The sequence below is a fragment of the Erigeron canadensis genome, chromosome 9 (genome assembly GCF_010389155.1).
Source record: "Erigeron canadensis isolate Cc75 chromosome 9, C_canadensis_v1, whole genome shotgun sequence".
Taxonomy (NCBI): domain Eukaryota; kingdom Viridiplantae; phylum Streptophyta; class Magnoliopsida; order Asterales; family Asteraceae; genus Erigeron; species Erigeron canadensis.
Genome location: NC_057769.1, coordinates 16,241,437 through 16,256,842, shown reverse-complemented (window position 1 = coordinate 16,256,842; position 15,406 = coordinate 16,241,437). Strand labels below are relative to the sequence as shown.

Sequence of the window (15,406 nt, the reverse complement as noted above, 5' to 3'; positions counted from 1 at the left end):
CTGTTATCACATCCTCATTAACTTTAGGCGAATTAGGGTTTTTAAGAACCTTAATTACTTTCGATTTTTCGTTATCACTCGTCTACTTATTTTCAAGATGTTTTAATCGGTTCAAACTATGAAATAAAGAAGGAGAAGAAACAGCTCTCTTCATAAAATTAGGTCACCATATTACCATGTATGCACAGGAAAAAAAAACAAATAAACCTCTAACCCTAAAAAAGATAAAATACTAGTTTAATTCTAAGAATGCTACTTCTAAAGCAATCCAAAAACACCCAATATGCTATAAAATCCATAAGATCAGAAAACAAGGGCCAGAAAATTGTGAAAAAAGAAAAGAAAACCACTAAAAGAACAAACAAGCAAAACAAGACCTCGCAAACTCGACACAGAATAAAAGGATCTGATCAAATTCATATCAAATTTTTCACTAGAAGGATCGAAAAGGGTCAATGGAAGAAGGAGACAAATTGCCATCTAGAAGAGAGCATTAGGGTTTTGTTCAACAGAACAACTGTATACAATGTTCTTATGGGAAACATATTCAGATATATGGCTGAGAATGCACGGTCTTCATGTAAATGAATTGAGACTGGTCCTTAAATCTTATAAAAGATCTTGCATTGTAAATTTGGATGGTCCCGGGTACATAGAAAACTATGTATTGCTTTTTGGATGTATATTTGTGACATGATATGCAAATATCAATAAATCTTTTGAAAGTTATGAAGCTAATGTGGCCTTTGAGATAGTAAGTCCTTGGGGTGTCTTTGTATACCTAGCCTACCTAAAGCTTCCAACTTGGGATAGGTTGTCAAAAAGTTCGTTACATGGGTCAAGGTTTTTTTATCGATTCTTCAACAGTTTGGAATTTGTCGTTAACACAAACTTTATCAAATGCAATAATTGTTGTGTTATGATTCCAACCCTTTTAAGGTTTAAGACGTGAAAGATGTTACTAATTTATGTTTGTAGTTTATAGTCAATATGCGACTAGCCCAATACGTTGAATGATCTCGTATGGTCCAATGTATCGAGGAGCTAGTTTTCCTCTTTTGCTGAATCTGACAGTGCCTTTCCACAACGAGAGTTTCAACAGTACTTTATCGTAAGTACGAAACTAAAATGCTTCCCAATATAAATGCAACTTAAGTGGAACTTACACTGGTAAATGTATTTAACTTGTATGTTCTATGCATTTATATTCACATTGAAACATATTGTTGTTGCTATTGAAGTGTACATGCTAATAACTAGAACCGTATATGAAACGCAACTGTATGCAACACTGTGATTGAACTGTATGTACTAATGATGAAGATACTATTTCCCATTGAGGAAAACCTGAAAGACGGTGTTTTCTCTATTAACTCATTAGAGCCTAGGGTATTTATGAATAGCGCTATTAAGGGCAGACCAACCTTCCTTCACTTGCCAGTTGGCACGTGCATAATATCCGACCTAACCCATGTACTGATCATACATGGGACTTGTTGTGGAACGACTAAGGCTTAGCAACTTGAGTACCTCTATCATAATATTAATTAACATATATTTCATTACATAGTTATTGAACTTGATAACTGTATGCTTGTTTAACTGCTTTACATTGATGTCATGATTTAGATATCTGTGTTGCACTCTTATCATAACGGTTACTTCATCATGTACGCATTACTTTACATCGATCGCTTAAATGGATATCTATACTGTACATTACCGCTACCGTGAAACCATAACTAGACTTAGTAACTAAAGAACCGGACAACAAAATTAGTAACGTCAACGTTTGATACATAAAAACCTGTAACTTACTCAATTACTTTTGTAGTTGACTCTTTTACTCATACTTTTCAAGTCATCAGCAGTAGACAATGTTTCCAAGTTTCTCTAGTCTCGGAGCTTGGAGTCTTTTGCATCTTTTAAATTCGTATTGTACTATAGTTACTTTCATAACTAGATTGACCTTGTGTGGTCTCACTTTTGTACTTAAACAATGTAATCATATTAGCCTTATCAAATATTATGGTGTGTTATGATCTTGACTGTCGAGCATGTACTATATTAGTCTATGCATCTCATGTATTCCGCTTTAACGGGGTGTTATCGAAAGTCACGGGTTTTCATAAGTGCTTTAAATGATGTCACATAGAGGAGGGGTTATTTGAGAACCCTTAAAAAAAAGGAACTCAAGAACCCCTCTCCACCTTTGGATCAAAAAAATAGATGAACTAGATTAAAAACAAAAAACCCCTCCCAACACTAGAGGAGTATTTGTGTCACTCTCTTTATTTTTTCTCTCTCTTATTTTATTAAATTAATATATTTTTATCTAATTCACTAAAAAACTTTTATCTCACAAACCGTAAATCGTTAAACGAAAAGAAGAGCATGGGTAGTCTTAGAATTTCATCATCTTTCATTAGAGATGCAATTCGACATACTTTTGACGAGTTTTTAAGTTTCGTTTTTTTTCATTACGTTCATCTTACACATGTGTAAATTATTATTCTTTGATGTTTACACATGTGTAGGATAAACCTTTTAGTGTTTTCCACTTGTCCTACACATGTGTAAGATGAATGAACATATGTACACAACAATGAAAGTTAAGGGTGGAGCCCGTCAATCCATGACGGAGCCCGTCAGTCCATGGCGGGGCCATAGCGGCTAAGGGCGGAGCCCGTTAGGTAGATCACCCATCATCAGTCACCCCCTATGACCTATCACCCTTTATGACCTATCACCCTATGAACTATCACCCTCAATGACCTATCACCCCCACTAGCTTTGGTTTATGAATATATTTAAGGGTGAAGCCCGTTCTGAATCATAATTTTTGTTCAACCTACACATGTGTAGGATGAATCTACACATGTATACACATGTGTAGGATCAACGGGATGGGGAAAAAAAACGAAATTTAAAAAGTCTTCAAAAGTATATCGAATTGCAAATCTAATAAAAGAGGACGAAATTTCAAGACTACCCATGCTTTTTTTTCGTCTAACGATGTACGGTTTGTGAGATAAAAGTTTTTTAATGAATTAGATATTTTTATTAATTTAATAAGAAGAGAGAGAAAGAAAGAGATGTTGATTTTTTCTTAATGACAATCATACCCTTCTTGATTTTGATGAATGGAGGGCTCAGATTGGTTCTCGCGTTCTTTTTTTTTAGTGGTTCTCAAAATAACTCACCACATGTCACATATATGCAAGTACATAGCACTATATAGTGTTGAGTATATTTCCATACGTGAGTCAAGTTAAGTCACTTTGTGTGTAAGGAATCACCGACCTGTCAACGCTGACTTGATTCTTAAAGGCTTTCTCCCTATACTCACCAAATGTATTAATCTTAGTGCTTGTGTCGATTGTGAGAGTATATCTGATTGTGGGTCACTTAAGTTCGCAAACTTGATAATGTGGGATATTCGGCTACTCAAGTTTCATGGAGATTGTCATTGGCCAGGGTATGCTGAAAGTGTTTACTGAAAGTACCGAGTGTTTAAGAGGACAAATATATTGGTAATCGTCGATGGATCACTGTTCACAACTAATAGTAAGAAAATTATTTCTCACATGTTAGCTTATGTAAGTGCTAAGCTAATCTAATCTGCAGTAACTTTATCTCTTGTAACTATGTTATTCGTTTATGTTTAGTGTATGTGTGTGTGTTGTGTTTTTCGTATAATAGTTAATTCTTATTTTACTGTGTAATTAAAAGTTCTTATTGCACGAGAGACATAGTCAAAATAGAATCTAGTTTCCAAGATGATTCAACTACGTTCGATAAAGAACACTGAATAAACGAGTAAGGTAGTTAAGCAATGACGTTACATGATAAATGCTAAAAGAAACAGTGTCATTATTAATAGAATATTAGTTTAAGGAAAAGAACATTAATTTGTTGATTTCATAAACAGATATTGAGTTATGTCTGTTTTGATGATCTTTAGACGTATATCAATGTGAAATCAAGCACGATACGAGTAAAAGCTAATGTCATGGTGGATGCTTTGAGTCGAAGAGTCGAGCTATTAGTAAGATATGTTATGCATCTAAAGTTATGGCAAGTCGACCCTTGGTTCAATGAATCATGTAAGTCATTGTAGCAAGTTAATAAAAACATGTTGGAAGGTCTTAAAATCGTTCACGACGTTAAAGAAGAAGTCGTCGGCTTTTTATTTGTTGAAGTTCGACATGATTTGTGATTCAAATGGATTGGTATATGTTAATATATCTGAATAATGAAAGTTTAGTGTGTTCTAATGCTTATGACGGTGTATATATAGGCTTTTTCAAAAACTAGCCGTTGAAGGACTAAACTTGTAAAGTTTTGAACTACAATTGGTCAAAAAAGCCGTTAGATCAACCTTTTTTTGCCGACTTTTGAAACTTCAAAAGTTTGTCTTTTCCCATTAATATAGCCGTTGGCATTTAAAAATAAAAACAAGAATAAAAAATAAAGCCACTCACCATTCGTCCCTGCACGAGCACTCGAACAAATCAAGGACGAGTCCCACTCAACGGTGTGGACTCGTCCGATGTAGTCGAACGAACCGAGGACGAGTACCACTAGGCAGCCTCTTAGAATAAAAGTGTTTAAATACAAATAATGTGGCTGACTACCACATTCAATTTATGTATAGGATCCCATACATATTACATAATAACTCGCTAAAAGCAACCTTTATGAAACTACATACAAATAGTCAAAACATAGATTCACTATTTGCATGAAAATGTTTAGTTAGAAAATGGGCCACTTAAGAGAAAAAAATTTAATAATAGTAGTTATTCTAACAATGTTCATTTAATTTTATTTGGATTGTGTCATGTAGAGCATGTCAATAAACTCGATCAGGATACAAATGAAAAGGAATAAAAATATATTCGAAATAATGATCATACTGCAGAATTAAAATTCAGTATAATTTCTTCACCAGTCTTCACCAGTCTGCTTTCAGAATTACCTTTTACCATACTATACTCGTTAACACACAAACAAAAAAACATATACCCCCCAGGCCCTTTAATGGATTATTTTAGATATTAGCTAGGTATGCAATAAAAGCATTCCCCGACAACTACATTCTACTAGTTTCGTCACAACTCTAAAATCTTACTCAACTTAATGGAGTTTCTGCCACCCCACTTACCATGTGGCGTTTTAGAGCCTAGCATAAAATATTTACTCCACCCCCTTCAATATGACACGATAAATATCCTGTTTTGTTTTTCTTCCATTTTCCCATCTTTTTACAAAAACTTGCACATAGCTTAAAATGGAGACCATGAAGGGGAGAAAAGTATTTTGCTTCTTCAGGCCCATTCAAAGAAATGGCAACGAGCACCTCTGACGGAAGTCCAGTTCCCGCACCCAAAAAAGCAGCTACCTTGTTTTGGGCCTGGTTTACAAACCATTCCTTTGCTGCTTTTCACTCCACAGTAACAGCAAGGATGAAATATTGGAATTAAGTGCAGGTCCTTTGGTTTGTGTGGTGGTAGGTGATGATGATGTGGTGGAAAAGGGATTGGTCCAAATGGCGGCTTGTAGGCAAACGTGTGGTGTTCGGCAGACTGACACATTAAAGAATTGGTGATGGAGAACTTAATACCTTTGTGCATCATGAGAGCAAGCTGGCGAGCAGTGTTCTTGGCATCATCTAAACCGCAGTGAGGTCGACCCTGCCATGATAGACCTGCCATTTGCACTGCTTCCTTTAAATTGCACTTTGCACCACCAAAGACCTCCCAAAATGGTACTTTTAAGTTGATCCATCTGGCCCATCACAAACAAAAATAAGGGTGTAAGAAGTAACGCAGGGACACAAGTGGTTGAAGCATTTGTCTAATCAAAGTTGAGCATTTAGGTTTAACAATATTTGCTACAAGTAGCAATTCTAACAACAGATGAGCAAATTCAGGTTATACTTTATCTCTAATAATAATAATGGGTCAAATAGTGATATGATCCTCTTCTCGAATTGTAAGTACTATCTGTTTATTTACTTTGATACGTATCAATTGGTATCAGAGCCAGGTTATTGATATGATCCCACATCGGCCAAGTATGGGATTGGTTTGTGGTTTATAAGCCTAGGTGTCCCCTCCTCCTTTGAGCTAGCTTTTGGGAGTGAGTTCTACACCTAGCTTATGACATGATACGAGCCTATTATGGGATGGGTTCGTATCAATTGGTATCAGAGCTAGCCCTACCTTTCGAGGTTCTAACGCTCAGAGTGGTGGCCTATGGAATGGTGGCTTGGACCTAAGGAGAAGGGTGCCGACCGTGACCAACGAGGACGTTGGCTCTTCAAAGGGTGGGGTATTGATATGATCCCACATCGGCCAAGTATGGGATTGGTTGGTGGTTTATAAGCCTAGGTGTCCCCTCCTCCTTTGAGCTAGCTTTTGGGAGTGAGTTCTACACCTAGCTTATGACATGATACGAGCCTATTATGGGATGGGTTCGTATCAAATAGCGTACAAACATAAAAAAACCTTCGGCTAAAAGTAGAACAGGCATAACGACTTGATAAAGTTGCCGAAGTGTGTGGTTTGATGTGATTCAGACCAAATAACTGAACTGGATTGGATTGGGTTGTGTTTTCTCTCTAGAATGTCAAACAGGTTTAATGAAATAAAAAAAAGAGCAGAGTAGTGAAAGGTTACATCTATGTAGTCAATTTCGAGTGGTATACCGGTGGAATTTTGGTTTTCGGTCCTCCACTGGTATACCGGTCTAGGTTTTTGTCCAAAATTTCGATACCAAGATTTTCTATGAAATTTAAAAAAAATAATTTCGGTCCAAATTTCGGTGGTATACCAGTTTTTCAGGTTTTTTTTATTATTTAATTTTTTTAAATCCAAACTAAAAAACAACAAAAGAAACACTAATTTTTGCAAGTATTAACACTTATTTTATAAAATATTGACAATTTTAAGCTTGATTTTGATATTTAGATTAAGTATTAACTTTATATAATTTCTATTTGTGTGTATAATTGCAATCTTTTTGGTATATATATAATTATATATAATATTTTGCATAATATTAAAATTACCGAAATACCGCCGAAATACCACTGAAATAATCGATATTTCAAATACCAGTCCTTGACCGAAACACATAAATTTCGGTCCTTAACTACTTAGGGTTACATACATAACATATTTGGTAATTGTATTTTTAAAAAGCGCCTAGCAATTATAAGTTTTTTAGCAATTTTACTGATTGGCGGAAAGTGTTTCGCATCAAACCGTCCCATGCCAAAACCTTCTAATATTTTTTAAACAATATACACCTTTGGTATAAATATAACTTTGCAAAAGTACATTTTTGCACAAATAGGTTGTATGCTTTATGGCACAAAAGATACGATTTTGAAATTTCGAATAAGAAAGTCCTAATTGATAGCACAAATAGGTTCGTTTTCCACCTCCAAAAGTTATGTGAAGCTCAGAAACCTGTGGAATGGTGTGAATATAAGAAAACTGAATATTCCACGTATTTGTTTTTGATGATATTATGGGCTATGGCAACTACAAAACTTACCGGTTAAAATAAGGAGGCTTACGAATTTTCTTGAATCTGCATTCTGATTCTAGCATGACTCGACAGTCCCAGTTTGACCAAGTAACCACAGCAAAGTTGGCATTCTTTATTCCCTTCTTCTCAAGCCATTTATCATGTCGAAGGAGAGCTTCACTAAGAGTAACTCCTCTGTCTACCTGGAATATGCAAATAAACACTTATTATAGACAATATCAAACAAAAATTCAGTTACCATCAATAAATTAACCCTCCATTCTGCTTTCTACAAAGTGAGCAAAAACATACATGCAATCCATTCTGGATCATGAAATCAAAGATGACAAAAACCCTATTTCTTTCTCTCTAAATGGAGATTTTTGGCCGTCCTTCCTATTTCGAACGAATTATACATCAAATAGTGATTGTAACCTAAGGTTATCAATCTGATTAAATCAATAACAAAAATCATTATCTATTTAGTATTATTAGGTGTTATTTTTTTTCTTCTTTGTTGGATTCGTGATTACTAGGTGATCTAGTTTGCATGGTTTTTGATTTGTATGAAGAGAGTTTCTGCTAAATCTTCAAGGAATTGAAGAAAGATTTAATGAACTAAAGGAAGGTGTGATGAGTATGTCATCAAAGAAGAAAAATAATAAAGGTGGAAGCCCTAATAATGGTGGAAATTTTAAAAATTGCTAAAAAAAGTATGGGACGGATTCTATCAAGAACAAAGGCTAACGATGATCAAATGAATTCTTCGTCGGAATCCGCATCTAGCCCATTTGAAAATCAAGTCGAAACCCTAGTTGGTGGTATTCCTTCCACTACTATACTAAAACTCCTAGAGTTTCATCTCATATAGTGTGGTTAAGTAAGGGACCTATTGATAGTGGGTATGACTCATCATGGGTAGAAACGAGCAAGATCATATGTTATGTTTTGTTGGATATTCTCTAAGGCTGTATTTATTGCTATTCTAATCTATTTCTTAAAGTAGCCATGTCATACTCAGCCGATAGGTATGCTTACTTAGAGTGATCTCCACTGTTTGCCTGGAGGTCCATATGAAAGCAGTCTCTCCGTACCTTTGAATAGAGGAAAGACTCTCTACATCCAACCTCCTCTATACCCCGCTTATGCAAGGATTGGGTATTGTTGTTGCCAGAAGGGACACTCCCGAGAGAATAAAACGGTAATGGCAAACTGGAACAAAGTACTCCACAGGTAAGGTTTACTCTTCCATATAAGGAGGAGGCATCTCCTCTCAATGAGGATCTTAATTCGTCTACACTTGCACACGAACATATCCAGGTTGACAAAAATAAGACCACCCTTGGGCAAAAGACTGGTATTCAATGGGGAAAAATCTGGTTCTTATGCTTCTAAACTCTTAGGAGACAGTAAAAATCAAGTTAACTTTCCTATTCTTGAACTGGACGAGAGGATGGATGATGTAGATGTGTCCTTCCTAAGGAATCAGTGATAGTAGTTCAAAGTAGAAGGCACTAGTTGAGATTTTAGCTGAAAAAGACTTTAAAGTTGAGCTAACAATAGCAATTCCAAACCTAGAAGGCGGGAGTTATGTAAAAGAAACAATGAAAGTTAAATATGTGTGGAAACCAAAAACCAACTACAGTCACAAATGACTTTCAAAAGGTTAAAAAGAAAAAGAAGGTGAACCATCAGCAGAAAGACTTGCATCTGAATAATCAGAAGCCTGAGATGCTTTATTGTCCTATAACTAAACCAACCACAAATATTAAAGAACTTCTAAAGCTTCTTTTATTTCAAAGAATCAATATGAGCTCTTAACTTATTATGGTGATAACACCAATAACTCAATATATGTGGAAGTGGAGGGAAATGAAGATTTAAAGAAAACTGGGCACTCTGGACTTTCTAGTATACATCTATCCGTTGATACAGATGATTTTGATAATGACGTAGATGAGCGTATTGAGATACCTGGGGAGGCATCAATCCATTGAAGTGCGTTTTCAAAGGGATGGCTGGTTAGGTTTTTATATATCTTTTTGTCTATTTTGTATTGATTATAGATAGGCTAGTGTTTTAGATAGTTCCTGATGGTTATTATTTGTTTACATATATAGGGCATGTCCCATATTTGAACTATTTTAATAGTGTCACACTACTTGATTGTAACTGTTCCCGGGTGTTGGAATTTAATTAATTTAGGGGGGGGGGGGATTATATCTTTCCTTTACCCAAAAATCCATTTTGAATCCCCCACAAATTAGGTATTTAATAAAGTAGTTTCTTTTTATAAGAACAATACTTTGCACATCTACTGAGGATTTAAAATCATTTGATGTAAATAAATTTGGTTGATTATAGAAAGCATGATATAATGATAGATGTTTAAACCAAAGAGATGACAAAATAAGTAGCCCCCTCTAGCCATGGTATCGACTATGTAATGCATTTTTCGTCTGATTACCCATTGTATTTGTAAAATTAACAAGCCATATTATCTGTTTTGAGTGTTTTATTATGCAGGAATCAAGGCTTCCATTATACATTTGATACTTAAAATCAAACTACAAAATATAACAAGTTCAACCTACACTTATAAATCGGTCACAATAGGTAACTTATAAATCTAACTAGTCAAACATGTAAATAAAACTAACAAAATTAGCTTGAAATAAATTGGTAGAATGTCATGTAAAGGCAACGTCAATGCACATAATCTCGAAAATCGTTTATGTAAAGGAATAAGATAACTATTGAAACTAAATTAACTTTTTTTAATTATATTTGAGACAAAATGATGTGGAAATGTCCAGATTCACTGAACTGACTGACGCCAGTGAACTAAGTAAATCTACTGAACTGAAGAAGTCGTCTGAACTGAAGTCAATTTCTGAGCTGAAGGGGTTATCTGAACTGAAGGGAGATTCTGAACGAATAATGCCATCTGAACAGGCCATGCTAATTCTGCCAGCAATAGCCCGTTTCAGACAAGTGTTCATTGAGCCAGTTCAACCACCAGTTGTAACACTTCTCCAGTGGCGTGTTTCTCCGGATAAAGCCAGTAGTGATCCACCAGTGAAGTTTACCACTAAAGCACTCCAGTGACCAGCTCCAGTTTAGTCTCTAGATGGATGCTCCAGATTTAAGTCTCCAGATGGATGCTTTAGATTTAAGTTCCAGTTTTCAATAAAGTTTGTTTCAGTCACATGTTTGTGGGCCCAATAAAGAAAGAATGACAACTGTTGACAGGAAGAATAAAGGAGCATGTGACAACGTTAATCCTAACGGTTTGTGAGCCATGTGCAGAAGGAATCTTTCTAGAAGCTTTGCATATCCATTTCCTATTGCCTAATAAATTAGTGGTTGTCCTTTGCCCATGACAGCTTTTTATTATTTTATTATTATCACGTTAATTCCTAAGAAATAGTTTATGTGGCTATAAATATGGGTTGTATTTCTTATTTGAAAAGGGAGTTTTGATGTTAAATTGAATGAATTAATAGAGCAACCTCTATTTCTTACAAAAATCTTCATTTACCTTTATAGATCTTTGATCTTGATGGCTTAGAGTGATCCCTTTATCTATATTTGTGGTGGTTCGTCCTTTATCAAATATAGTGGTGAGATCCAAAATCTTCGATTCCTTTATCTGTGTTTGTGGTGACTCGATCTTTATCAAACATAGTAGTGGGTTTGAGTGTTTCCTTTATCCTTGATTCCGGTGGCTTGGTCTTTACGAATCTTGATGGTGGATTATTTAATCTATCCTTTTATTTATTTAGCTTATTTTGTTGTTTTATTTCATTAAAAATCCAGAAAATACTAAAAATAGTAGCTTCAAGTTGTTATTAACTTCCGTTGTGCTTAGATTTGCATGTTTTACGCATCACAATATCACAGAAATATACTAACGATGAACAAAAAGTGTTCCAATCCAGCCAAACTCACCCATTTTCCATTTCTAGACAGAACCATTGAGCAATGCTTTGTGAGGAGTCATTCCTGAATAACTCTCTACTTTAACATGAAAAGTTTCAGACTTTCATTACTTGCTAGGTATTTGAAAACAAATTCTAACCCATTGAATCACATACGTCCCTAGTAAGCCAAACATAACTCTTTTTCTAACCCAGTGGCTAAATCTATCATTGCTTTAGTCGTAATGGTAATGGGACAACTAATCAAATTGAAAATCTTTACTAAAAAGATATGGGTCATGCAGGTTGAGCAGGTTTAAAGAAGATATAACCAAGGGTTAAATATATTGATAATTAATATAGTAGTCATTTACAACATTGGAAAAACGAAGACTATAAACTACTGTTGGTAAAACTACCCAATTGGAAATTGAATTCCTGTCTGACAAACTGCCAAATTCCACCGCAACATGATGTATTCTATTGACTATTTGAGTTCCTATTAACTTTAAGTACAATAATAAAATGATCTATATTGCCACCATAAAAAAAAGGAGACAACTACATACCAGTGCCTCAAGTCAATTTAACTTGTTAGTTTCTTACATCTTAAGACCCTCCACTAAATTATAAACCTAGCTAAGAAAAGATTCTTGAAAGATCCTTACACTAATAAAACTATCTAAACTCCAATGTATACACTTTAAGTCATTAACCCTACACTTTATACAAATCGAGCTATGTAAATTAAGTATATACATAAACTATTAAACTAACAACATTATATGTTAATTATTTTACTTAATTCACTTTCTTTTATGTAACCTAAAACCTTAATTTTATGTACGGGACAACAACAACCCTAAGTGTTGTCAATGTTTTTCAAAAACAAGCCATGAATTGTAACATGTAGCTTTAAGAGACTAAATTTCATGCAACTTATCTAGTATTAAAATAGGGTTAGTGAATTGTTTAAAATTGAAGGATAAACTTATGTCTTAACAAGGCTAAAACCCTTCTAACCTAAATTATGTACTTCAATAAATTTGTGTTTAAGTTGGCACAAGAGAGGTGTCAAAAAAAAAAATTATTGCTTACCAAATTATAATAACTTCTTAAATAGTAGAAAGCAATAATCTGTACCAATGAGAAGAACGGATAAATCAACTAGACACCTACAGTGAAGTGTTGAACTATTTATTCATAAATAGTTAAATACAAATCATAATACAAGCAATATTGCCATAGAAAACCTTGTAAATACCTGAATTTGCTGGATTCCTGTCAAATCTTTGCAAAAATCACTCAAAAGCTGATTGCACGTTGGACGGACATATGTTTGGAAACAAGCTTCTAGTTGACCAGTCACACTACTCACTATAACTGAAGGAAACTCAATGATCTCTTGGGGATGAGGATTCCTTTCCTTGTCACATGTAGCCTCAAAATCGATAACCACAAAAAAATGGAACTCTTGATGGTCATAATCACAAGGGTAACTTCGAGGAAACATGAAAAATGGAGAATTTTGAACCCGATTATTTACCAAGAAAGGATAAAATTGGCGTTCCACACTGTTCAACTGGCATAGTTGTGCCACCTTGATGCCAGAATGCAAAAACCATGAATCTATGTATGCAGGTTTTTTGTTGGGTTCAATAGAAGACTCGAACAATTCAGTAGCTATTGTGCGATCTAGTTCTAGAAAATTTGCATGTGTAAAGACATCATTTTTGGGTTCTATAAACCCTTCTAATGGACTCCCGTTACACTGTGGTGTTTGTAGGTGCCCATTACTTTGAAGGCCTGATGTGAGGGCCTCACAGTTCAATGGCATGGTTTCTGCAATCAACATATAAATAGTTGATTATTGTATTATCAACGATGCAATAGTCGTGGTAATCAAAATCAACTTAAACAGATAGTTTAATAATCAACACCAAATCATTGAACCAATTCAATAGAATTTGCAGAGTATACTTTAAAATTGTATTTCTAATCGTAAGTGCTACATTGTGGATTGTCTAAATCAGATTTGTGAATATGGGTTAAGTGTGACCAAATATTGATAAAATATATATCCCAAACACCGATGAACATTATTATTAATAAAAATCCCTAAAACAGATTTCAAGAAGTGCGATATAAAAAGACAAGCAGTTAAATAAATAAATAAAAGAGAAAAATAAATAAAGAAAGAAAGAAAAAAACCTTGATTGTTGTTGTTTTGTATAGAAGTCATAATAATAATTAAAATGATAGTTTAGATCCACAAGAAAGTACATCAGATCAACCCCAGCAATCTTTACCTATCAATCAACCAATTAATAAATTATTTAAACGCATATACATATAGTCATATATACTCCTATTTGTTACAGAAACAACAACAATAAGAACAGGATTCTGGTGGGTAAAGGAAATGGTACAAGTACTTTATGCTTGAAATTTACAACCTTTTAAAGCATATATTAATTTTAACTAAGTTTCGTTTTAACTTCCTAAATTTTAATCAAATTTAGATTTAACCCCCTAAAATTTCTATTTTTTTAACATTTATCCACATCAAAGTTTTCATTTTCATTTTTATTTTCATGTCACTAAAATTTTTAGGTTCTCATGTTTTTTTGAAACAACTTTCACATAGTTACGGTTTTACTTTTAAACATTTGGTATTTAATTATTTTCATTTGTCTTTTTATATATATAACGTTTTATTATACAATAAATTTTATCATCGTTACATCTTACGTTCATGTTGTTTTTATACATCTTAAATTTTTAAAAAATATTTTTATTGTATTGCTACACGTTTAGTTGTTATTTTCTAATTAAAATTTTCATTTTTTAACTTGTATCCCACAAAAATTTGTTTTCATTTTTATTGACACTAAACTTTTAAGTTCTCAGGTTTTCATCATGCAATTTGCACACAATTATGGTTTTACTTTAAAGATTTGGTTTTGATTATTTATTTCCGTTTTTATACATATATATAATGTTTTTAATATATAATAATTTTTATCATGCTTTGGTTTTAAATTCATGAAACAATTAAAGCATTAATATAGTTTTTGTTTGTTTTTTATACGACTTATTATTCTTTTATAATATTTTTAATATTATTGCTAGATGATAAGTTGTCATTTTTAAAGTTTGAGTTCCAATATTTGACATAAATTTGCCAAAACTATATTATATAAAAAAAGTACCTGCGGCAACGTACGGGGTTAATAACTAGTTTTGTTTTGTTCCCTTCTATTCAATATTTCTATTATATATATATATATACATTTAATTAGATTTTGGGCTAGGTGCATCTTTTGTCCATCCGTCTTCCATTGCAACACAACTAGGCCAGATGTATCTTTGGTCCGTCTATGGTCCATCCGTCTTCCATTGCAACACCATTGGGCCAGATGCATCTTTGGTCCGTCTTTGGTCATCCGTCCCCCCAAGGGGCGGCCCGCGGCCGTCTTTGGCTATATATATATATATGGTAACCGATAAGAATACTTTTAAATTAAGAACGGTGAGAACACTTAAAAACATCATCTTGATGCATTAAAAGTCGATAAAACTAACATAGCGCATAACTAATTATCATTATTGAAGTGTTTAACAACACAAAGATCCGTCAAAATCGAAAAAATCACGTTTTTTGTTGGATGCATTATTTTGATGAATATGCATCAAAGATGGATGCACAAAATAAAAAACATAAATTTCTTGATTTGACAGACCAATGTGTTGTTAAACGCTTAGATAATGATAATTAGTTATACACTATGTTAGTTTTATGAACTTTTAATGCATCAAAATGTAATTTTTAAGTGTTTTCACCGTGTTCTTATTTTAAAACACATAAATCGTTAATTATGAAATGATATGGTGTGTCATTGGCTAATCTTGGTATTGGGGGTGTTTTGGAGGATATGTCTGTAGAG

At 33.8% G+C, this 15,406-nt stretch overlaps 1 protein-coding gene across 2 annotated transcripts; it reads right to left on the bottom strand.

Annotated features, from left to right (window-relative positions):
- Positions 1 to 4,880: 4,880 nt before the first annotated feature.
- Positions 4,881 to 13,809, bottom strand: LOC122582073 (ERI1 exoribonuclease 2-like). 2 transcript variants are annotated; one of them, XM_043754422.1, is made up of 4 exons: positions 13,671 to 13,809; positions 12,724 to 13,301; positions 7,567 to 7,742; positions 4,881 to 5,790 (listed from the first exon to the last, which is right to left on the bottom strand). In XM_043754422.1, exons 1-4 carry the CDS (start codon positions 13,699 to 13,701, stop codon positions 5,331 to 5,333), a joined length of 1,245 nt encoding a protein of 414 aa, XP_043610357.1. In that variant the 5' UTR covers positions 13,702 to 13,809; the 3' UTR covers positions 4,881 to 5,330. The 2 variants fall into 2 exon arrangements, with proteins under 2 accessions (XP_043610357.1, XP_043610359.1); XM_043754424.1 differs by lacking the exon at positions 4,881 to 5,790 and adding an exon at positions 7,279 to 7,478 and having other exon boundaries at positions 13,671 to 13,799.
- Positions 13,810 to 15,406: the final 1,597 nt, after the last annotated feature.